The 25,030-nt window shown below is 38.0% G+C and overlaps 1 protein-coding gene across 6 annotated transcripts in view; it reads left to right on the forward strand.

Annotated features, from left to right (window-relative positions):
- PDE4D (phosphodiesterase 4D) overlaps positions 1-25,030 on the forward strand; it is a 1,386,129-nt gene that overhangs the window by 444,772 nt on the left and 916,327 nt on the right. For 5 of the 6 annotated variants that reach the window (XM_087861883.1, XM_087861884.1, XM_045795040.2 and 2 more), the window contains one exon: positions 19,006-19,235. In XM_087861883.1, coding sequence (XP_087718009.1) covers positions 19,006-19,235 — 230 coding nt within the window. Of the gene's footprint in view, positions 1-19,005; positions 19,236-25,030 lie in introns of those variants that run through there. The other variant, XM_087861889.1, reaches the window with a different exon arrangement.

A 25,030-nucleotide genomic window follows, 5' to 3' on the forward strand; every position in this document is an offset into this window, starting at 1 on the left:
CTACTTTTTAAATGCTTTGTTGTGAAAATTCTATGAACCTTTTATTGTGAAGTTCTAGCAATTTTACTATTCTCAAAATCAAGAAAAAGGAGAAATTACTTTATAACCTTGAAGGAAAGAGAAGTCTGAAGTCCTGATTTTGAGTGCCAGGGATGAATGTATTTAGAGTGCAGTTTTGAGGGGGTGTATGCTAACTGTGAAAAGCAATAGCTTATTAAATTCTGGGAAACTTTCAGTTTATTTGAAGGGAATATGGTAATTGATTTTTGCTAAATGCTATTTATAAGGGATAACATTAGGACAAAGAAAGAAAAGCAGCACCTAATTGTGTAAAGTTAATGGAGACCTGGTAGTGAGATTAGATCTATGAATCATTGTTTTTATAGCAGATAAGGAACAACAGAGAAATTCCTGTCACAGAGTGGTCCTCCATAACCTTAGGCTCCCATGTTGCTGACCTATTCATCATCATGCCATCATCATCCCATCACTACCACCACCACCACCACCATCATCATCATCATCAGGTGTTGAATGTACACAGCTACTATCTCTGGGAAATACTTAGCAGTGTATGGATTTGTTTTAATTAGTTTTCACAGCTTCCTCATAGGGCATGGTGAACATATAGCTTTAATCCCATTTTTAGAGCCAAGCTTAGGTAAAATGGTGATATAGGCACTATTTTATTTCAGTGACTCTTCTGCTTGTGGGGACCCCCTTTTCTTTGCACAGCATCTTATTTCTCCTTCCTTGATTTAAAGGAGAAAATCCTTATGAGTTTTTATATTTTAGAAAATATATAATGGGAAATTTCAAATATGGGCAAAGGTAGAAAGAACGGTATAATGCACCCTAAGTGCTCATCACCCAGCTTCAGGAATTCTAACTACATAGCCTCCTCTTGTTTCATCTGTATCCCCACCCAAAGTTCCCTCTGCTAGGATGATTTTGAAGCAAATCCAATATACAGTATTACTTCATCTGTAAATATTTTATTATGTCTCTAAAGTAGACTTTTAAAAATTATATCAGTAACATGAAAACACCTTTAAATTTTTGTAATAATTTCTTAATGTCAAATTTATCTGATTTAAAATAATTTTTGGTTTGTTTGACATGAGTTCTAAGCAAGGTTAATAGATGAAAATTATTATATCTTAATTCTCTTTAGGCTCTCTCTCTCTCTCTCTTTCTCTCTCTGCAATTCCTTATTGAAAACTGGGTTATATATCTTAAAGAGTTTCTGACAGATTGGATTTTGTTAATTGCTTTCCTATGGTGGTGTTCAACATATAAACCTATCTCTTGAATTTTCTATAATTAGTAGTTAAATATAAAGGTTTGATAAATGACTTACATTTCATTATTGGGAGGGGCATAAATGCATTTTGAAATGTAGCTTTTTCCTCAAATTTTCATTTACTAAAGACATGAGATTCTAACCATAACTACTTTCACTGCTTTGCTTGTTTTATCACATCTATTTTTTTTTATAATCTCAACCTTTCCCCACTTATACTTCTTAAATTCTTAGCCCTTTTTGTGCCTCCTCTTCCTACTTCCTTGTCTCTTTGAAACTTTTCCTTCTTATTCACCTCTACATTTCTTGCCAGTGTTGCAGGTGGAGGGAGAAGAGGAGTAGAGTGACAATGACAGGAGACAAAAGGTTGTGTGGGGAAGGCAAGTCAGGGAAGTGGTCACATCTTTTGACTCAGAATGTAGTAATGTTCACTAGTTGGCTCTTTGGTTTTAAAAATCCGTTATGTGTAATTGGTTTTGTTTTGTTTGTGTTTTTTATAATAATATTTTTATTATATTATGTTAGTCACTATACAGTACATCCCTGGGTTTTGATGTAAAGTTCAATGATTCATTAGTTGCGTGTAACACCCAGTGCACCATGCAATACGTGCCCTCCTTATGGTTTTGAATGTTGATGCTTTAGATAACCCTAAGAAAACAACCTAAGATATCATTATGATGTATTTCCTTCTAGTCTGTTAGTCTGTGTGTGTAAGAGAAAGAGAGAGAAATACCAATTTTGAGAACATGCATATCTATCCTATTGGCTTCTACTTTTTTCATTTGACAGAATGCTATCTAAATTTCTTCAATAAATTAGTAGCTACGTCATATGGATGTATTTTTAAGGTCATTTCCTTATAGCTAGACAACTTTTGGTTGTCTCAAAGTATTTACCCTTAATCATGTTATAAATAATATCCTTATTCAAAACTTGGAGCTGCATTGCTAACAACCTTCTTAAGTTAATTTCCAGAGATGTGGTATAACTAGGTTAAAGGACACGGATGGCTTCTAATACTCTTAATGCACACTTCAAATTGACTTTTCAGAAAGTTTCCGTCATATTTTTCCCTCTAATTGTACTTGTAAGCTCTTGATTATCCTAGTTTTATTATCATTAAAAAGGTTGTCAACAGGGGCGCCTGGGTGGCTCAGTTGGTTAAGCATCTGCCTTCGGCTCAGGTCATAATCCCAGGGTCCTAGGATCAAGCCCCACATCAGGCTCCCTGCTCAGTGGGGAGTCTGCTTCTCCCTCTGCCTCTCCCCACTTGTGCTCATGTTGTCTCTCTCTCTCTCAAATAAATAAAATCTTTTTTAAAAAGTTGTCAACATAATCAGTCAAAATTAGGAACACATTAATGATTTCATGGGAATTTATTATTATTAGAAAGATGACTCTTTTTTTTCCTGTGAATTGTTATTAATGTTTCTCCATTGAGAAAAGAGTGTTTTCTTTACTAATTTATAAAAGATTTTACATATTAAGGATATTAACCATTTGGCACACCTATTGCTAGTATTTTCTATTTATCATTTACCTGAATTTTTCGTACATTTTTATAAATCACAGTTTTTAATATTTTAAAATTTACTTCATTTGTCATTTCTTCCACTGTTACTGTGGTTATAAACACCTTCCTATCCTAAGATCAATTAAATGTTTACTTATATTTTATTTTTATGACATGTTTTTGTTAAGAACACTTAACAAAATATACCATCTTAATGATAATTTTGAAGTGTATAGTATAGTAGTGTTAACTATCCACACATTATTGTGCAACAGCTTTCTAGAACATTTTATCTTGCAAAACTGAAACTATACCCACTGTGCAGCAAATCCCCTTCCCTTTCCCCCCCTCCCACCCAGCCCCTGGCAGCCACCATTTTACTCTCTAAGAGTTCGACTACTGAAGATACATCATACAAGTGGAATCATTCAGTATTTGAGTTTTTAATGACTAACTTATTTCCTTTAATGTAATGTCCTCAAGGTTCATCTATGTTGTAGCATGTGACACGATATTCTTCTTTTCTAAGGCTGAACCATAGTCCGTTATTTATACATGTAATGGACTATGGTCCATAGTCCAAACAAACCTTCCTAAGCCTTATTTTTCAAATCTGTAAAATGGGAATAATAATAGTACTTCATGTAGGGTTTTTTTTTAAGATTAAGTTTTATCTATTTGCTCATTCATTCATTCATTCTTTATTCCAGTATAATTAACATACATTGTTATATTAGTTTCAGATGTACAATACAGTGATTCAACAATTTTGTACATTATTTGGTGCTCAAAGATCAAGCAACTGCATATACAGAACATGCAATACAGTAAATATTATTAATAATGCTAAATAGAGGGGGTGGTGGGGAGCATTCTTGTATTTTTTTATTTTAATAAGAATAAATGTTATGTTTCACCATTAAGTAGAATGTTGAATATAGACAATATAAACATTATTTTAATCTAGTGGGTTGATGAAATATTTTATAGTTATCTGAGCATGAAAGCCAAGAGTGAAAGCGTAATTCCTGGCTCCTTCCATTTGAAGAGGGAATAGCATTACTTTGTCTCTTCTTTCCTCTCTACACCTCAGTCTTTGCTAGTTTATTCTAGAATTGCAGACCTAGTTTATTATTAAAATACGCTTTCTCTTAAATGATCATTTTAGTTTTTCCTTTCCTGTTTCTAGATAGATTTCTGATTGATATTGATATTTAAATAAAATTTAAAAGTGAAGACAGATCTTTGTGTGCCTTTTAATGTTGTGGTTTGACACCTGATTACTCAAGTAAGAGATTTTTCAAAAAACTAGAAAATAGCCCGGTGAATTTTAACCCATTCTTCTAGGAAGACATGATTTTCAGGGATCCAAGAAAATTGTTGGTTTCTTTTTTTGTAGCTGTGATTCTGTTAGTGTATATCACTGTGAAGTAAATAATTGATAGAAGTCACATTTTTCCTTAAATTTTCTTTGCTTCCTCTGCTAACAAAATAGAATCTGCTTCATTTTTTTAGGTTATCCAGGAAAGATACAATGCTATTTACAGAAAGTTGAGTGAATCCCATACTTTCAGACTTTCTTTTTGATGAGGATATACAGTAGAATATGGCTGAATGGGAAATTTTCTATTCCTTTTATGAACTTCTTGGAAGTTTTGATGAATGAATTATAGGGGATGGCTTTACAAAGGCTTCGGTAATTTCTGTGTCTTCTAATCCATTTGAAATCACAGCCTCTATTTAGATTATGTTCTGTAATGTTCTGTGGATTGTGTTTGAGATCTATCTGCTATCTTGTGTTAACCTCGGGTGGAGATTTTCATTTTCATATGCAATTCATTTTTTCAAGAGTGCCTTTTCTATATCTATATACAAATATCCACTTGAAAATGGATTTTGTTAATTCAGTGCAATATCTGCCGTTTTTAATATTGAAAGATCTTAGGTATTTATCCTTATTGCCTTGACTTCTGAGCTTCTTATAAGATTATTTGGGCAACCTTAACATTGGATTTTAAGATAGAATACATACCATGAATAATGAGATAAGGGGAAAAATATTTGGCAGAAGGCTTAGGGAATCTTAACGCAGATTTTCAATTATTGCTTTATGTATCATGAATAATTTCATGGAGACATAGCAGTATAATACATATAGAAAATATCTACTGTTGGTATAGAGTGCTTTTGAATTCTATTATCTTCAATTTATTGTCAGAGTAACCTATTAAATAGTATCCTAAGCCTTAAAGTGTTGGCTTAGTTTTCAAAAACTGTCTTGTTTATCCTATAAATTCAGACACAAGGAAACTACTTTTTCAGAGCTTAATTTGGGAGGAAACGAATTATACAGGAGAAAGAAATGTAACATTGGAAGTGATACAAATCTATCTTCAGCTTAGTCTGTTCTTCTTCCTGAAACCTGTGTAACTATTTAACATGGTAACTTCTACAGTGCTCTGCACAACACAGGTACTCTGGAAGCGCGGAGGGCCTGAAATTTTTAATACTTACTGAAAAACTTAGGTGAAAATACTTATCATAATGAATATATATTTGAAAGAAGTTTCAAATGTGGGGATAGACAAAAGCAATTTGAGTGACTTAAATCTTGGAATTTTAAAAGAAATTCCTTTTTGTGTGCTGTAGCTGCTAAGCTAACATGTATATATATTTTGTTGTTGTTGTGAGAATTAAAAGTGATACTGTGTTTTACTCAACACTATACCAATAAAGAATATTTCTCCTGCAAATGATTGAAATCCAATTCAAATTAGCTTAAACAAACAAACAAAGGATTGTGTGACTTTGATAAAGGGGAAGGATAGAGGGCCTGGGTCCTTAGCTCACATAAATTGAGGGAATCAAATTGCCCAAAGAACTTCCTATGCATCTATTCATCTTGCTCCCCTGAGGCTCAGCTTCATTCCTTCCTATTACAGTCCAGTTTCTTCTGATTGTTGGGGGACATGACACAGGTTCTTCCAGAGTTCATCTTGCCTTTCAACGTCAGTGAATAGGAGTGGGTTTACATTTCCCCACCTCAGCAATATACACATCTCCAAAAAGATTTTGTTTCTCCATCCTTGGACCAGATGTCCATGCTTATCACTATGGGGTAGGGAGATTTAGATTGGTAACCCTAGCTGAACTACATAGTTGGAGTGGGGGAAGTATAGTAGTCCCAGGAGGAGCAGAGAGGTAAAGTCATAGGGAGGACAAAGCAGCCAGATTAAGGAGTGATATAAAGTGCCACTGAAAAATGAGTGTTAAATAGATGTCAAATTTCTGTTTCAGCAGAAATCATGGAGTTTGGGACTCCTTGAGTTAACAAAATGGGGGATGATGAATGACTTCATTAGAAGGAGAAAGAAGTGAAGGGAGAAAACCCAGTCAGCGCAGCCATTCCTGACTCTCATTTCATAATTCAGGATTTGCCCAAACAGGAAGGACAAGAGACCACGTCTGTGGTAGACGGAATAATGGTACTCAAAGATGTCTATGTTCAAAAGCTTACAGCATGTGAATATGTTTCTTAAATTGCAAAAAGGACTTTGCAGTTGTTAACCTAACATATCAATAGCTACAAACAGAACACTAGTAATACCAATGTCTAATACTATTTCCCCATTTCTCACTTTCTTACAGTTGAAGAAATACAGTCAGGTTTATCTATTTCCTTCACAGATTCCTTCAAAAAGGTTTATTTCACATATGTTTTGTCCCAGGCACTGGCTGAGTGCTGGAGGCACGAAAGTTGTTATAGCACATTCCTTTTCTTCCAGATGTGTCCAAGCTGAGGAAGGGAATAGACACATAAACACATCTTCTCACCATAGTTGGCAGGCTGAAGGCTGACTTAAGGCCATAAATTAAAAGGAGCAGTTATTTGTTTTCATTGTGTTGGATAATATTTTCAACATGTTGAGGAGGAGATCATTGAGAGAACATGACCACCAGTTGACCCGCAAGTTGGACCCAGGCAACCAGAGGCTCCTCTCCCACACCCTGTCCTTGGAATGTATGTTCTGCCCACCAACCCCACCATGGAAGCTATTTTCAAGGATGCAGCATTGAGGGAGAATGTGTTGTTGAGACCATTGGGACATTATATTGACTGAACTCAGCCAAGGCCTCTTCATAAAACTTTTAAGATTCTTATGGCTGGGTGAAGAGATCTACTCTTTTTGCAGCTGCCCAAGACAAGCCTTGTATGTAAGTTCCCTTGCTTTTTACCTGACACCTACCAATCTGGAGTAGCCTCTTTATTTGGTCTTTCCTTGCCCTCTGTGTACAAGGGAGTTTCAGATTTCAACCAGGAAGCTCCTGAGGTTTTGAACCAACATTCAGCAAGGCAGCCAGAAGACTGAAGAAATGGGTCTTGGGATAAAGGCATCTGCAGGGAAAATTTTGAGTTGGCTATCCATCTCTGTGTGGGGAGAAGTGGCCCATATTTAGATGCTTGTGGACTGCTGCATGAATATGGGAACACCCTGAAAAAGCTGTATGGTTTGGCACATTTGTTTGAGGACCCATGCGTAGCACATTGTGGCAGAGAAGGGAAATGATTGGCTGGCCTCTATAGTGGGTAATTACACTGGCTGCCCACTGATCCCAATTAGGGGCCAAAGCTCAAGTTAGAAAGTTGGGAGAAGAGCTGAGGTTACAGAAGTACATACTACTCTGCCAGCTTCGGGGCTGGCAGACAAGGTGGGAGAGCAGGTTGATTGGTTGGAGGCCTTAAGGTATCATTTTGAAAACCTGAGGTGGGGCACAAGCTGCTGAGAATTAAGGTCTGAGAGCTTGTGACAGAGCCTGATTGGACGCTAAGAGGTAGTGGCATAGGACAAGCTACCAAGAGCTGCATTGAGTCGGTATTGTACTCCCTGCCCATAGTGCTTTCAGAAGTCCAATAGAGATGGTAAAAAACAAAAACAAAATTCAGATGGGTCATGGCAGATGTTTGTGAACTACTGAGAACTGGACAAGGTAGTGCTCCCTCATTTGTGGGGCTGTGCCCAACATTGCATTTATCTTAGATACTTGAACTACAGTCATGGGAGTGTATCATGCTGTACTGGACTGAGGAAATGCTGTTTTCAGTATAACCCTGGCCACTGAGTCACAAAATCAACTTGCTTCCATATGGAAGGGGCAACAGTGGACTTTTCAAGTGCTTTTCCAAAGCTATCTGCATGGTCGCACAATATGTAATGGGATGGTAGCCTGAGATCTGTCCCTGTTCTCCTTCACTGCCATAGAAAAATACATCTATTACACAGATTATGATATCATGTTAAGACTTGCCTCTGCTGTAGAGCATTCTGCAAGATTTTGCTGGAACATCTGCAAGGAGAGGATGAGTGGTGAACCCACAGAAAATTTAAGGCTCAGGAACTGCTATAAAGTTTTTGGGAACTGTGTTGTTAGATAAGCCACGCATTGTCCCAGAAGCTGTGATTAACAAGGTATGAACCTATCCTACTCCAAAGAACCTGAAAAGGTGCAAGATTTTGTACGGATTTTGGGGCTTGGGAGGACTTTTGTTTCCCACCTGCCACAGTACTTTTCCTTAGACTGCCGGGTAAAGAAAGGGCACCCGTGAGACTGGGGATCAGAGCACCAAGCTGCCTTTGAGAAGACAAAAACACTAATGAAGCAGCTTAAAGCTCTGGGCATCTCCCAAGCATGGCTACCATTTGAATTCAATATGTCTGTGACACCAGAAGGTATGGGTTGGGTACTATGGCAGAGATAACAGGAGGAGAGGGTGTCCCTAGGATTTTGGTCCCATCTCTGAAGGGAACAGAAACCAGATATACCTCCATAGAACAACAGCTCCTAGGAGCATACACAGTACTCCTCCAGGTTAAGCCTCTTATGAAGGAACAGCCTATCACAGTAAGGACTCCCCTTCTTCTCAGGGGGTGGGTGGAGAATATGTCCCACCCCTCGTAAATATGCCTATTTGAAACAGAGGAATACCCAGTCTGCTAGCCCACTGTCTTGAGAAATATGGGAGGTGCTACTAGGCCCGGTGGAGTGTATAGATCCTCCAAATGCCTCCACCCCTATTCTTGTGGTGGCCTATAAGGAGGGAGTGGGGGGAAATCCTGCTAATGCTTGGTATACAGATGGACAACCCACCCACATGGACTGCAGTCACTCTTCAGCCCAACACTGACACCATCTGGATGGAAACAGGAACAAGTCCAGTAGCCAGTGGGCTAAAGGAAGAGCAGTTTGGCTGGTTATCACTCATGATCCCTGACCATTAACCCTTTGGGCTGTTATAAAGGGATTACGTAACAGCTGGGCTGTTATATAAACAGTTGGGCTGTTAAAAAGAGATTAACCCTGTGGCCCGGACAATGGAAAGCCCAGAAGTGGATGATCATGAACAAGCCCTTGTAGGGTCAGGTTAGGTGGAAGACATTTGGGCTCTTCTACAGGAGCCTGAGGTAGTTTTCACGGTCTTCACCTTATGGCTCAAGAAAATGATGTCACCTGGCAATCAGGAAACTGATGCCCTAGCTTAGGGTAGAAACTTTAGCAATTGACCCCCTAGTAGATACAGCAGATTGCGTCAGAGAAAGATCAGCCACTGTAGCACCCAGTGGGATTGCATATTGCCAAAGAAGTCAGATTACCTTGGAAATCTAGCGACTTAGTTAATGCAGTAACAGCACGTCCTGTATGTTCTAAATAATGCCTAAGGCAACGGCCAAAGGAGTTTGGAGCCATCCGTAGAAGTTCCCATTCACTGAGGGACTGGCAAATTGATTATACTGGCCTGTTCCTCCAAGTGAAGGTTCTCAATAGGCCTTGGTTTGTGCGGACACTGAGTTTAGCCTAACCCAAGCTTTTCCCCCATTGCTGAGCAAACCAGTCTGCCGCTATTAGGGGATTAGAGAAACTCAGTGGATACCCTCACCGAATAGATAGTAATCAGGAGTCACATTTCCAAGGTCATGATATGGAATGTGATATTGAATGGAGGCTCAACCCCCAAGCTGCAGAATTGGTAGAAACGAATAATGGAATACTAAAGCAGAAATTAAATTACTAACAGGTAAAAGTGCTTTGGCTGGGTGGATTAAAGTATTGTCCCAGGATTTAAAACATTTGAATGATCAACCACTATGGCCTATTGCCCCAACTGCCTGACTGGGGACCCTTATGGAGACACCTAATGTTGTAAATGTCGTGGGAGACAGCCATTGGCCTGACCCTCACTGAGGATCAACATGCTATGCTGCTGAGGACACCAAGCCCCATCACGCCTGGGAAAGGTGTATTCTATTGGAATTTGTAATGGGATGTTCTACCAGGACGGGTGAGTTACTTTGCACCTTTGGGTGAGGAGGAGCTACATAAGCTCAACTGGGACCCCATTGTCCTGCTTCAAGGTGAAGCTCTTAAAACATACTATAGTTGGAATGGAGCACATACTGTTTAAAGAAAGGAAAGGATGGAAATCCTGGGTTAGTACATCCTGCTCCTAGTCCGTCTCTTCTCATCTGACAGTGCTGCCTCTCCTGGTATGGTAAACACAGCCAGTTTAAACTCTCCAAGTTGCAGCCATGTTAACACCTAATGATCAAGGCACAAGTGTAATTCTTATACAAGGTGAATATTTTCCCATACGGTTTCCTACCAAAAATCTGTCTTTTCAACCCTGGACTTCTGTTCTTCTGTGTCTGGTCACAAGATGGGCACTTTGATGGAAATACCTTCTACAATGGGCCCACCTGCATGCTTGGCAAAGGCATCAATCCAACTTTTGGTAAGTGGGCAGCTGCCACTCTCTAGCTTGTCAGAATTACCATAGTGGGTATCACCACTCCAGAAAGGGGATTGGAAGGATTTAAAGCAGTATATTAAGGAATAATGACCTGGTACTTATACTCTTAATTCTTCTGATATTACTAATACTGATCCAGAAACCTGGGTTGTGGTATACACTATCAATAACTGGGCCTGGATGTTCTTTTTTTTTTTTAACCATTCGAACTACACAGGCAGCCCATCAAACTGTTGACCAGAAGGGTCCTAAAAATACCACCATCAAAGCCATGGATGGCTAGGGGCACTCGGGTGGTGCAGTCGGTTAAGTGATTGACTCTTGGTTTTGGCTTGGGTCATGATCTCAGGGTTGTGGGATTGAGCCCTGTGTTGGGTACAGCACTCAGTGTGGAGCCTGCTTCAGTTTCTCTTTCCTTATCACTCTGCCCCTCCCCCCACCTAGCAAATAAATAAATAAATCTTTAAAAAAAAAAAACCAACAACCAAAAGCCATGGATGGCTATGTTCAAGCTTGGTATGGGTTCATTTGGCTCACCCTGGGTTGTGAACCTTTGAGCACTCAGGCACCTCTATGTTGGGAAGAGAAATATCACTCTAAACAGAACTAACCCAATTGTACCAGGGTTATGGGATAGATATTACCAAAGCTGCATAGTCACTCTGTCACATTAAAGGATAATGACTGGTTTGGCACCAACTGATTTGGCACTGACTGGTCATGCAGTCCGGGTATTTGGGGATAGCCCTCAATGGGACCCAGTGGTTGTATGGCACAATCTTTGTGGCTTCCACCTTAGTGACTGGGCTTCTGCACCCTGGTTTTCTTTGGCCACAGGGGAGAATACACCCTACAGTAACAAAAATTACCAACCTCTGTTTCCTCCAGGCACATTCTGTTTTCCACCAGTATGATGATTTGGCCGCCATCTTAATTCCCTCCATTGGCCTGGAAAAAATTTTAGGACACATAGAAGCCTTTATTAAATTCCCCCAACAACTTCAAGTGATGGTTGGCAAAGCCTGGTTTTACTGAGCACTGAACTCTCTCTAATGATAAAAGCGGCCCTCCTAAATAGAATGGACATTATTACTGCCTGCAAGGACACACCTGTGCCATTATCCAAACAAAATTTGTTTATAACTGATGAGTCTGCCAATGTATCATCTTTATTAAATCACGTGAGGGCACAAGTGAATGCCTTGAGTGATCGGACCCCCAGTCTGTGGGACTTAAAATCAGTGGTTTGGATCATGGGACTCTGGGCAGAAAAACTAGTTAACTATTTTGGGAACCATTATCTTGATGCGAGTCTTCTCTGGCACACTCCTATCCTGCTGCTGCAGTACCTGCCTCCACTGTACCCCGCAGCCCCCAAACGAGCCGCCACCCTGATAGGTGAACCCCTTGCTGACTGATCCGGACTCATTATAGAAGGGGGGGAGCGCCAGGTTGTAAGAGCCTCCGCAGGCACGCAGTGTCCGCAGAGGTCACGGAGAGGTCATGACCTCCAGTTGACGCCCCAGGTGGATCCGGGCATTCAGAGGCCCCTCGCCCCGCCCAGTCGTTGGAGCGTTCCTTCTTCGCACCGTTTCCGCAACGGGAGTCGGTTTCCGAGGCGCAGCCTCGAGGGAACCATGTGCTGTGGAGACTTCGGGGTGTCTGTGACCGAGCGCAAGGGAGGCGTCCGCATCAACTCCAGACCGTGGCGGCGGCTGCGGGGGTCCGCGCGGCTGGCGGCGCCCGGGACCGCTTGGTGTGTAAGTTCCCTGGCAGCGTGCGTCCTGCCGCCCCTGCCCGCCTCCCTCCGCCTACCCTGTGCGGGTGCGGTTTCAGTCACAAAGGAGGCTCCTGAGGTTTCGAACCAGCAGTGTGTCAGATGGAAGGATAGTATCTTAGAACATTGATTAGATGGAAGAGACAGTCACCGATACGGGTGTGAGACTAAACACAACTGACTGGACACGTAGACAGAATCTAGATCTCGGTTGGCCTCAGAAAGTCCGGCTTTTCTGTGTCGGCCATGTCACTTTTGCCAGCAGCCGCTTTCTCTCACAAAAGTGCCACCCTACCTCTGCACTCCCAAAGGGCCCTAAGTCCTTTCTTACAGCTCTCATTCTACTGGCTATTCTCTGTTTATCTTTGTCCCCACATGACTATAAACACTTAAGGGAAAGGAAGTACCTCACTCATCTGTATTTCCAGTACCCTACACAGTCTTGGAAGTTAGTAGATAATCAGTTCTTAATTGAGGAATTAACTAGGAAAGAATGATGTCATGATTAAGATAACTGGAACTAGAGAGATGTGATTATATGTAATGTAGCACTAACTATAATAAGGAAACTCCAAATTTTAGTGGCTTCCCAGAATGAAAAATTATTTGTCGCTCATGTAGCTCAAATTAAGTGTTTTTGATTGTCAAGGGGTTCTCCTCTGAAGAGTGATTTAGGAACCATGACTCCTTCCATTTTTTTGTCTCTGGGATCTTCCGTGTAAGGCAAAGGGTTACAAAGGGTGAGAGGAATGAAGGGTTGCACTCAGTTTTTATGTGCCAAGTGTGAAAGTGGTATACGTTTCCTTTGCATGTAATGTAACACCATTGATAATGTCTACAAACTACCTGCAGCAGAATCTGGAAATGTGATGTAGCTGTGTGCCCAGAAACATTCTCTCCTACAATGCCACTGAGTGGTACATACGTTTTAAGATAATTTCTCTGTAGAAAACTTCATGTATATATACACGTAAGAAACAAATATCAAGGGGTGCCTGGGTGGCTCAGGTGTTAAGCATCTGCCTTTGGCCCAGGTCATGATCCTAGAGACCTGGGATGGAGCCCCAGGCCGGGCTCCCTGCTCAGTAGTGAGTCCACTTCTCTCTTTCCTTCTACCCCTCCTTTCCCCCACTTGTACATGCACGCGCTCTCTCTCTCTGTCTAAATAAGTAAATAAATCTTAAAAAAAAAAAAAAGAATATCAAAAGCTATGAGATTATCAGCAACCACAGCAATTTCTTTAACACCAGTTATGTATATGTCCGTATTCTTAGGGCCTTTTAAGCTAATTTGCCATCTACTTTGGGATGGAAAAAAATGAAAACAAAGAAATTAATTAAATACTTTGCATAGAAGCTAAAGAAAACAGGTAGGAAAATAATAATAATAATGATGATGACATTTTTAATGCTCATTCATTCATTGTAAGTGTTAATTATCATGGAATTGTTTTCTTTAGGTATGCTTTTCAGAGACATATTTGTCCTAACAGTGAAAAGAATTATCTCAGTTATTTTTTTCAGTCAGCTGTTCCAAACAAATTGTTGAATTGCCAAAGAGAATTTCATTTTATTACAAGTTAACAGGTTTGCATTAAACTCATTCAAACATTTTAGTGTTTTTTTTCTCTTTTGATATTGTGTATCTTAAAGCAGATTAAGTGGTATTTATGAGTCCCATTAATAACAAGATGAGTGTTGTTTCATTTTATTATTGAGACTCTCACTGTACTTTTTAATCCCCAAGTAATACATTTTTTATAAAGAATATAGGAACTACTAATAAAAAAATGAAAATCACCATCAATGCCATTGCTCAGAAAAAGCCATTTTAGAGAATTGGGATATATCCTTTCATAATTTTTCTATGAATATAATATGTTGATTTTTTTCATTTTGTTTTGTTTTAGCATTGTTTTGCAAAAATAAGATCATTTTGTAATCTGTTTTTCTTACTTGATTTTATATCACAAACATAATCACACATCCTTCTGCATTAACAACCTCGTATTTCATAATATAATAAATCAAAATTTATTAAGCCAATCCCTCAGTACAACAATTAGATTACATCCAGTTATTCGTTATTATAAATAAGCTGGAATGAACATCTTTGTACTTGGATCTTTGCCAATCTTATTGCACTATATCTAAAATGTCAAAAACATTAGTTCCCAAGTTTTAGTATGCATAGGAATCATCCTGGGGACTTGTTCAGACTTCTAGGCCCTGGTCATAGAGATTCTGATTAGGCAGATCTGGAATAGGGCCTGGGAGTCTGAATTTTAGCAAGCGCCGTCTGTGAATATCACGCAGGGAGTTTGAGCATCACGTTTTGAGAAATAATGGCTTAGAGATATTATAAATACTATCTTATTCCTCCAATCTTTGCAAAAATGCCATTTCCCGGCAATAAGATATATGTGTCCTGGTGGTCGGTTTTACATTTTTTTCCAAAATAAGGCCATTCAACCTCCTGACTTCTACCAGATTGTTTTATTTATTTATTTATTTATTTATTTATTTATTTATTTATTTATTTAAAGATTTTATTTATTTATTTGACAGAGACAGAGACAGCCAGCGAGAGAGGGAACACAAGCAGGGGAAGTGGGAGAGGAAGAAGCAGGCTCATAGCGGAGGAGCCTGATGTGGGGCTCGATCCCATAACGCCGGGATCACGCCCTGAGCCGAAGGCAGACGCTTAACCGCTGTGCCACCCAGGCGCCCCTGTTCTATTTATTTTTGAAATATCATTGATACACATTGATCTGGAATTTTTAAAGAGCCATTTGTTACACTGTTTTTTGAATGGAAATGTTTGGATATAGATATATACTGTTTTATCATTTTTATTCTCAAGATAAAAATACTACAATTACCATATGGTTTCACTCATTTATGGAACATAAGAAATAGGAAGATCGTCAGGAGAAGGAAGGGAAGAATGAAGGGGGGGTAAACAGAAGGGGGAATGAACCATGAGAGACCATGGACTCTGGGAAACAAACTGAGGGCTTCAGAGGGGAGGGAAGTGGGAGATTGGGATAGGCTGGTGATGGGTATTAAGGAGGGCACGTACTGCATGGTGCACTGGGTGTTGTACGCAAATATTGAATTATGGAACATTGCATCAAAAACTGGGGATGTACTGTATGGTGACTAATATAACAAAATAAAAATTATTTTAAAAAACTACACTTTATTTTTAATAGAGGTGGTTCTCTCAAAAGAGGTTATTACCTCTCAAGTTGGTTTTATCTAAAAGAGAATGTCACAAACATTGAGTCTTTCATCAGATAGCCTGGGTTATATAAAGCATTTTTGCAGTAGCAATGCTATTATCAGAGTGGGCAGCTCAGCATTTACAAAAATATATTAGCTTTGGCCAGTTACATTCAGTGTTCAGCTCTGCTAGACTCATCCTTTGTTCTTTTCCATGTTCATCCTGAAGAAGGGTATCTGTACACTTCAGTCATTAACTGCTCTTGAGAAATGTGTAAGGCAAATTATGACCTGTTAGCAATCCCAGAATGTGGGTTCAGTTTGCACTTATGTCCTGAGATGAAGACAGAGAACTTCACAAACACACAGAGGCTCACTTTCTCCATCTAAAGACCAAGAGTTTACAACTATTACCTTTTCTTTTTATTTGCTGTATTTGCCATCTCTCTACATGTTGATTTTGACATTGGCTATTATAAAATCCAAGTATTCAAAACTGAAAGTGGTCTTAAGGTTCATTTTGTACAGCCTCTCAATTTTATGTCTAAAGAAACTAAAGCCCAGAAAGGTTCAATGGCCTCTAAACACCACAAAAGTAATTATCCTAGAAGCTCTGTCTCCCGACTTAATCAACAAGGATTATCATTAATTTTCAGTGTTTATGTAAGGCTGTCCTGATCTCAGTTCTGTTGTTATTGTGGTGTTGTTGTTGTTGTTGTTGTTATTTTAATGAAAATGTGAAGCTTACTAAGTTTTAGTCAGTTAGTACATGTTCTCTTCTAGTAATCTGTACCCTGTCGTACCATACTTGTTAGACGTATATAATACAGCACTAACTATAAACACAGTTGTTATTAGCTACACCTTTAATAAAAGAGATTTGGTTTTAGATCTTGACCTGAAGGGTAATCAGCCATCCTAGTTAGGATCTGGGTGATTTCCCCAGACGTGGAACTTTCAGTGCTAAGATCAGAAAGTCCCAAGCAAACTGGAAGGGTTACCCTACCAACCATGGGGTTGTGTGATGAAAGCATGCTGTTTTATAGGTTTCTGTTCCTCTTTGTGTAAAATGGGAAAAGTAACAGCACCTAACTCAGAGGATTTCAGTAAATTTGCAAGTTGGTCAGTGTAAAACATAGCACCATTTAATAAGGACTCAACAAATATTAATCATTATTAATATTAAAATTTCTTCCAGATTTGTTGAGATGTAATTGACATAGAGCACTATGTAAGTTTAAGGTGTAACAGCACTGTGATTTGACTTACAAATGTAAAATCATTATCACAGTAAGTTTAGTTAATAGTCATCATCTCAAATAGATACTGAATGGAAAAAGAAAAAAAAATTTTCCTCATGATGAGAACTCTAAGGATTTACTCTCTTAACAACTTATATATATATATAACAACATATATATATATATATATATATATATATATATATATATATATATATATATCACAATGTATATCACACAGCAGTGTTAACCGAAGTTATCATATGGTGCATTATATCCCTAGTATATATATTTATCTTATAATGGGAAGTTTGTTCCTTTTGACCACTTTCTTTCAATTTCCCCTCCCTGTACCCCTGCTTCTGGTAATCACAAATTGGATCTCTTTTTTCTGTGAGGTTTTTTTTTCTCTTAGATACTACATATAAGTGAGATCATACAGATTTTATTTTTTCTGACTTTTTTAACTTAGAGTAATGCTCTCAAGGTCCATCCATGTTGTTGCAAATGTCAGGATTGGCTCCTTTTTGAAGCTATTATTGTTAATGTTTTACAAATCAAGAAGATTCCTCAGAGCATAGATTTTCAGAATCTGGATCTTCATATCTAGGATTTGAAATAAATGAACTTGGACTTTAGCTTAGACATCTTCTTTACCTTTTTGGTGCCCTTCTTTTATTCTTTTTACCCGTTAAATTAGATAATAAAATGAAAGACTGAATAGAGTACACCACTGCATATCCTTTTACATTTTTCAAGATATAAACCAGAAAAAGACAAATTTTCTATGTGGAATAGTGCGGTATAGTGCTGTGAAAATATAAGGGAAATTAACCTAGATTATAATAATAGTAGCTGCCATTTTGTTGGTTACAAACTGTGCCAGATATTGGTGTTTTAAATACTTCATATCTCTGTTCCAGACAATAACCTGGAGAGGTAAAAATTATTATCCTAAATGTTCAAATGGAGAACCAACCTTACTTGTCAAGAGATAGTAGTATAATAAGGATTACAATAGAAATTCTAAGCTAGGTATGGACTCCCCAAAGTCAGTTTTTAACTTAAAATGGACAGGCTAATTTTGGGAAAAGTACATTGCCTCCCTGGACTAGTTTCTTTACCTGTAAAACTCAGAAGGAAACAAAATTGTTATTTATGATTATCACATTACAGGTAATGAGCAATGCAGTTTATTGTTTCCAATAAAGAAACAGAAAACTCGGAGATGAAGCAGCACTCTAAGAACACAACTAAGTGGCAACACAAAGACTAAAACCCAGCATGTTACCTGGTAACATTTCATGACTCTGTCATTCTGAGGACATGAATATAATAAACATTGTTAGAGTAGACTTTCCAACCCCAGGGAAATAACAATTGCTCGTGTAACAGTATGTTTTTTCCAACTAGCATCAAAGTATTAAATTTACTACTTTATTCTAGACTTGATTTGCCTTTGCATGTGGATGATATAGAACTAATTTGCAAAATTCAACTATGATTTTAACATAATTCTACTGGGTGTGCCTCTTTTCTTTTCATGTCATTTTTTTAAATTCCCCTCACAAAGTCTTACTATAAAAGTTTGCAAAGAATATTCATCCAAGTCATCATTCTTACCATCTGAAAATGTGTTACAAATATGGTCCTAAGTATGGAGAAACAGAATAGGACTCATTTTCTCTCTCACTCTTCATAGGCATGTAGGTATAGGTATGTCATATGTCAAGATATATATATATAGATATCTATCTATCTATCTCTCTCTATATATATATGAATTTTCTATAAGTTGTTTTATAGAAGGTAGAAAAATATTTTGACTTGACCTTGATTTTATAGAATTCATACACATATCTCATAAATTCTAAAATTATTGGAGATGTCAGTTAACTGTAACAACTGAGCCATATCTAAATATACTGGTGAACAAATTTACTGTTTTAAAAATAAATCTAGATTTCAGTTATTCTAATCTTGTCACCAAATATTGTTCTGTTAGTGTTGTTGCTTCATAGTTAGCATTTTTCATGTATATTTTTCCCTTAATTTCCTTTTCCAGAAGTATAGAGCATCATGTATTGATCAATGCTGGGACTTTTATTGACAACTGTACTTTCTTCAACTCTTGCCTTAGGCCTCTGAGGAAACACTGCATTCCAGTAATGAAGAGGAAGACCCTTTCCGAGGAATGGAACCCTATCTTGTACGGAGACTTTCTTGCCGCAATGTTCAGCTTCCCCCTCTTGCCTTCAGACAGTTGGAACAAGCAGACTTGAAAAGTGAATCAGAGAACATTCCAAGACCGACCAGCCTTCCCCTGAAGATTCTACCTCTGATTGCTATCACTTCTGCAGACTCCAGTGGGTGAGTGCCTTTGGGTGACATTTTCCTATTTTGTATTTTGCATGGTGATTGTTATCTTTTGTCTTTCGAGATTTTGTGGCTCATTGCTTGATTTGAGTGGGAGAAAAATGGAGTTTCTAGAGCCAAAAGAAAGAAGGGTGATTTTTCCTCAGGTAATGCCTCTATCCCTGCAGGGGAATCTGTTGTAGTCAAACCATTTTACACAGAGGAGTTGAAAAGGTATTGGTAAATTATCATAAGTATCTAGGAAAGGGGACTTGGACTTAGAAAACTAATATTGGTTATATGTGATTGAATAAAAAATTCTTAACAAATGAGAACTAATGGTTTTACTCTTTAAGACCAATGTCACTAGGTAAAACATTGTGAGAGAAAGTATGGATAATGGGTATATCCCTTATTTGCTCTTTTGTTCGGCTGCATTTTTAAGAAGCTTGAATAGAAAAGAAAGGAGGAAGCCAGTGGCCCATACTTGGAAAGACTCTAGAGTGTTTGCTAACGTTACAAGAACAAAGCAATTTGTTATGTGGCAAATGCGATTCTTCCCCATTCTCTGCCAAATTTAAGGCATGGCTAGAGAAGGTACAGTACTTCTGGATTTTCTTAAAAGTTGTTAGAAAAGTTGTGATCAGGAGAAATTTTGCCAATAACTGTCCTCTAAGATACTGAATTTAGTTGTTTGAATTGTTACAGACCAGTTCAAAGGGCCTGTGTTATTAAAAGTTAAAAAGAAATTACTACTAGGTAAATAAGAATATAGCAAATTCTTTCTTTGAAGCAATGGAAAGAGGAAATATTTGTTTAGTTGTTTTTCATATTGGTTTTGGTTTTTGATGAACCATGTATATAAAGAAGAGTGTACACCTATTCACCAAACACACTAAAGCAGTTGGGAATTTTATATGGCAGCTTGACCCGAACATTCTTTGAAAAATATTATCTCAAAAACCTGATTTCCCCTTTCATTGGGACTAACACCACTACTGTTCATCGGTGTAGAGGGCAGGATTCCCAGATATCAGGGTTGTCAGGGGTCACCAAGACCACCCCTAGTTTCCATGGTTTGCTAGATGAGCTTCCAGAACTCAGGATATAGTCATATTCATGGCTAAGATTTATTAGAGCAAAAGAATACAAAAGCAAAATCAGCAAAGAAAAAGACACATAGGGCAAAATCTAGAGGAAACCAGACACAAGCTTCCAGAGTCTCCATCCAGTTCCAGTGGAGTCAGATGGGATGCGCTTAATTCTTCTAGAAATGAGCTGTGACAGCACATGTGAAATATGTCACCAGAGAAGCTTTCTACCAGAGAAACCCACAAAAGGCTCTGTGCTTATATGAGGAATCTAAAATAGTGCAACTCATAGACACAGTAGAAGGGGGCTTGCGAGGATCTGGGGTAGGGGAAATGGGAAATTGCTATTCAACGAGTATATAGTTTTACTATGCAAAATGAATCAGCTCTAGAGATCTGCCGTACAACATTATGCCTATAGAGAACAGTACTGTGTTGCACGCTTAAAAATTTGTCACTGGGTAGATCTCGTGCTAAATGTTCTTAGCACAATAAAGAAAAAAAACCCCGCAAAATAAAAAATTGACTCAGTGCCCATACCTGGAGCTGGTCACTTAGGCACCGTGTAGCTAGTATGTGACTAAATTTCAGATTACCAGAAGGAAAGCAGTCATTCAGCACAAACCACATTTTTTGGCAGAACTGATTTAGGCATAGTGAACCACTTTTACCATTCAGGGAATCCAAGGGATTCCCATCCAGGGAAATCCAAGTTTCAAGGGCCAACCTTCCTAACAAGCTTTCTAAAGGCAATAGTCACAGACCTGATGTTAACTCTTTTCTGCACAGCAGGTTTATCTTAGAATCATGGTCTTGCTTTTTCTACATTTGAGTAAGAAGACATTATATTTATAATTAAAATTGAAATAAACTAAGTTAAGCCTGTGATACATTCAATTAACTTTGGCATCTCAAAAAAATTGGTAGCTAACCATGATTTCTTATTCAAACCTCATGTTATATCATCTGCTATTAAAAGAAAATGATGCAGTATATCTAATGTATCTCTGTGTAGTTGACAATGTGTATAATTAAAAATCTAAGGTAAAAGTCAGATTCATTTAATTAAATTTGAATGTGTTACTAAAAAAACAAATAGTCCTTAAGTGCCAAAAAACTTAGAGGTTCAGAATTATCTGTGTGGTAGTACTTCTGTTGGTTCAAAGTTTGCTTCCTTCTTAATAAGAAGCTAAGAATCAAGTGTAAGGGAAATTGTGCTTACCTTTATAAAATCCTCAGGATTTTGGAGGAAAGGATTTGTCTTTGAGAGAAATAAAACCAAGGTAACTTGTCTATACAGGGGATTTCATGGACAAGAGTGACCAACAAGGAACAAAGACTAGGAATGTACTGAAGGGATAGTTGTTACCTTCTGAAGGAAAAGTTATTTGTGAATTGAGTATTTGAGAAATAAAAAAAATCAGATGTATGCTTTTCTGGAATACCTAAGCTTTGGAGGGGAAGCAGAAGGTAAAGTTAGGGGTTACATTCAGTTAACCAAAACCCCAGATTCCTTCACAGAAAGGGCTATTGGGGAATTGAGACTATGTTAGCTTAGTTGTCTCAGTACCCCATTGTTAAAGGTGAGTATACCCCCAGCCCCCCCCCCCCCCCGGTGCTATTAGCTTCCTCATGAAGTGCCTGGGTCAAGAAATTGAGTTCAAGAGGGCTTCTTAAAATTAACAGTTCCACAATTTTACTTTGGGTTTTTTTGACCAGGCAATATGAATGTGTTCAAATGTGTGCCATTTAACAACTTCTTTGAATATGCCTGAGGTGTTAGCTTGTGTGCGTTGTGATTTAGCAACCTTTAGAAACTTTCAAGGATGACAAAACAGAATTGTAAGATCTGAGATGCTGAAAACCTTGAATGTATCTACCAGTTAGCTTTCTATATGGGATACGGTCACTCAGGCTTCATAGCTATATATATACTCTCACTGAAGTAAGAGGGACATCTTTTAATGGGCTTGAGATGCTGTGAACTTGGTTAAGAAGTAATTTGAAATGTCTTAGCTTTTCATATTTCTCTTAAATAGTTTTCTCTCCATTTACTTTTTAAAAAATTTTTACTAAGGGACAATTTACAGGCAGTAAAATATGCAAATCTTAAGTATACATCTTGATAAATTTATATATATATTGATACAACCATGTAGCAACCTTGCAGTTTCCTAACTCCTATCACTGAAGATTAGTTTGGCCCTTTCTTAGATATCATATAAATGGGATTGTATGGTATGTGCTCTTTGTGTTTGGCTTCTATCATTCAAAAATTTTTTTATGTTTATCCATGTTGGTGTATGTATCAGTGGTTTGTTCTTTTTTTATTGTAGTGCACTCTTCCACTGTATGAATATACCAGAATTTATTTATCCATGCTTTCTTATTGGTGGCCATTTGAGATGTTTCTTGTATGGAGCTATTATGAATAATATTGCTATGTACTTTTGTATATAAGTCTTTTTGTGGACATACACAGTTATTTCTCTTGGTTATATTCTTAGGAGTGGAATTTCTGAGTCATAGGTAAATATATGTTTATTTCTTGTTACCACCCAACAATTTTCTGAAGTGATGTTCTATTTTACCCTTCCAGTAGCAATGTGTGGGAGTTCCATCTGCTCTGCATCCTCACCGACACTTGGTATTCTCAGTCTTTTTCATTTTATCCATTCTGGTGAATGTGTAGTGGTATCTTACTATGGTTTCAATTTATATTACACCCATGAGTAGTGATATTGTTTACCTTCTAATATATTTATTGAACATATGGATATCTTATTTTATGCTATGCCCATTTAAAAATTTATCCGATTTTTCTTTTACTTATTGACTTCTGGGGGCTCTTTATATATTTTAGACATATATTCCAAGTCCTTTGTTACATACATGCATTGTAAAATAAATATATTCTCTCAAACCATGGCTTCCATTTTTATTTTCTGTTTGCTTGTAATGGCAGTAACATTAAGGACCTCTGAAATGTGTGCACGTGTGTGTGTCAGTGTGTGTGTGTAGTGAAAAGTGTAACAGTGAGTTGTCAAGGAAATGAGGATAAGCAAGATGACAGTGGAATAAGGAGGAGGAAAGGAGAAAGGAGAATAAGCAGGTGAAGGGAAAAAACAGTAAACGGGAAAAGAGATGAGTGTGTAGGGTGGAGAAGAAAATGAAAGTGGGAAATGGACAAAGCTTGATAAAGGGAAAGCAGGTGACAAGAATGACACTTAACATGCAGGGCAGTTTTACTTAAAGACAAGGACAGTTGTCCCTTGAATTATTGAATGCTGGCAAATGGGACACCCAGGCATTAAGGGGGAAGAAAAAGAAACGTTAAGAATGAAATGATAGTATGTTTGTGGTGGTCTGCAGCAGAGTAGTAAGTGTTTAAGATGCAGTCAGGTTGAATATGCATCCTGCCTCACCACTTACTAACACTGTGTCCTTGGAAAAGTTACTTAACTACTCCAAGTTTCTAATTTTTCAAGGGCAAAATAATAATAATGGGAGTACCTACCTCACAGGTTTGTCGTGAGGATAAAATACTTAGCAGTGTAAGAGCTTCTTATATAATAACATCACCTACTGCTACGCTTTTTTTGGAAAATGTTAGAACAGATCATGTTTGTTGTTTTGAATTTGTAGTTTCCAATAAGAAAACTGTAAGTCTGTATTTTGCTCTTGGTATTTGTCCACAGACATACCCTGGTTTCAAGTATTGTTCAATATGTTTGAGATGAGAGTGGCGGTCCTCTTTATTTCTTCTTCCTTTCTTCATCTCTGTAACAACTCTTGCTGACTTCTACGTATTTGTGTGGCCAGAGTCCTCAAGAGGAATTAGGAGCTTTCTCTGGCAGCACCTCTGATCCTGACTTACTTTCCCTGGCTGGTCCATGTGCCCCAGATGCTGTGAGGAGGTTTAGTTTGCCACACATGTGAAGATTGCTCCCTGCACACAGGTAGAAAGTTAAGGGAGCTGAGAGCTGGTAAAGAGAGGTAATGCTAAAGCTCTCTAGCTGTGTTTCACTGCATCAGTTATAGTAAAATGAGAGCCAAAAAGCAAGTTGTCCCCTTGTGACATGTTGACAGACCTCTGGATGGATGTGTAAGTGGGGATATGGGTGAGTGGAGAATATTAGAAACACTTTCTTATTACTAGTGTCCTGTTACCTGTCTGGAGAAGTATAGCGTGTACATTTGTATTACCACATTCCAAAGAAAGACAGAAAGAGAGAGAGAAAGAGAAAAAGAAGTTGAAGAAATGGTCACTCTTGGAAAATAAACTCCCCAACATAGGGGGAAGGAAATAAGGTTTCATTTTACAAGGATCTTTCAGAAATATTTCCATGAGTTATGTGCCATTCACAGAGGAGCTGGTCTCAGATGCCAGTTAAACATTGATTTTCTGATGAACCACCCATCATCTAGTGTTTTTGAGTACACATAGTACATTAGAGAGAACATAAAAAATGTAATTTTGTATATTTTGTTACTGAGTCAAAATCCAAACAAAGTAAAAGTAAGAAAAACAGAAACTTAAAGCAGACATACCATATCTTTGATATTTGGTCTTAAAAAGGCATTAACAGTGGGCATTCCGAATTTGGAGTATTTTGGATATAAGGACTTATGAAGCCAAAGGGTTGTGTTTACCCACAGGATTTGCACCTTCATATAAGTATGTGTTCAATTTTTGAGAGATTTATCAGGTTAGTTCTT

Source organism: Ursus americanus, chromosome 5 (assembly GCF_024610735.1).
Source record: "Ursus americanus isolate L20-20 chromosome 5, mUrsAme1.1.p, whole genome shotgun sequence".
Classification (NCBI taxonomy): domain Eukaryota; kingdom Metazoa; phylum Chordata; class Mammalia; order Carnivora; family Ursidae; genus Ursus; species Ursus americanus.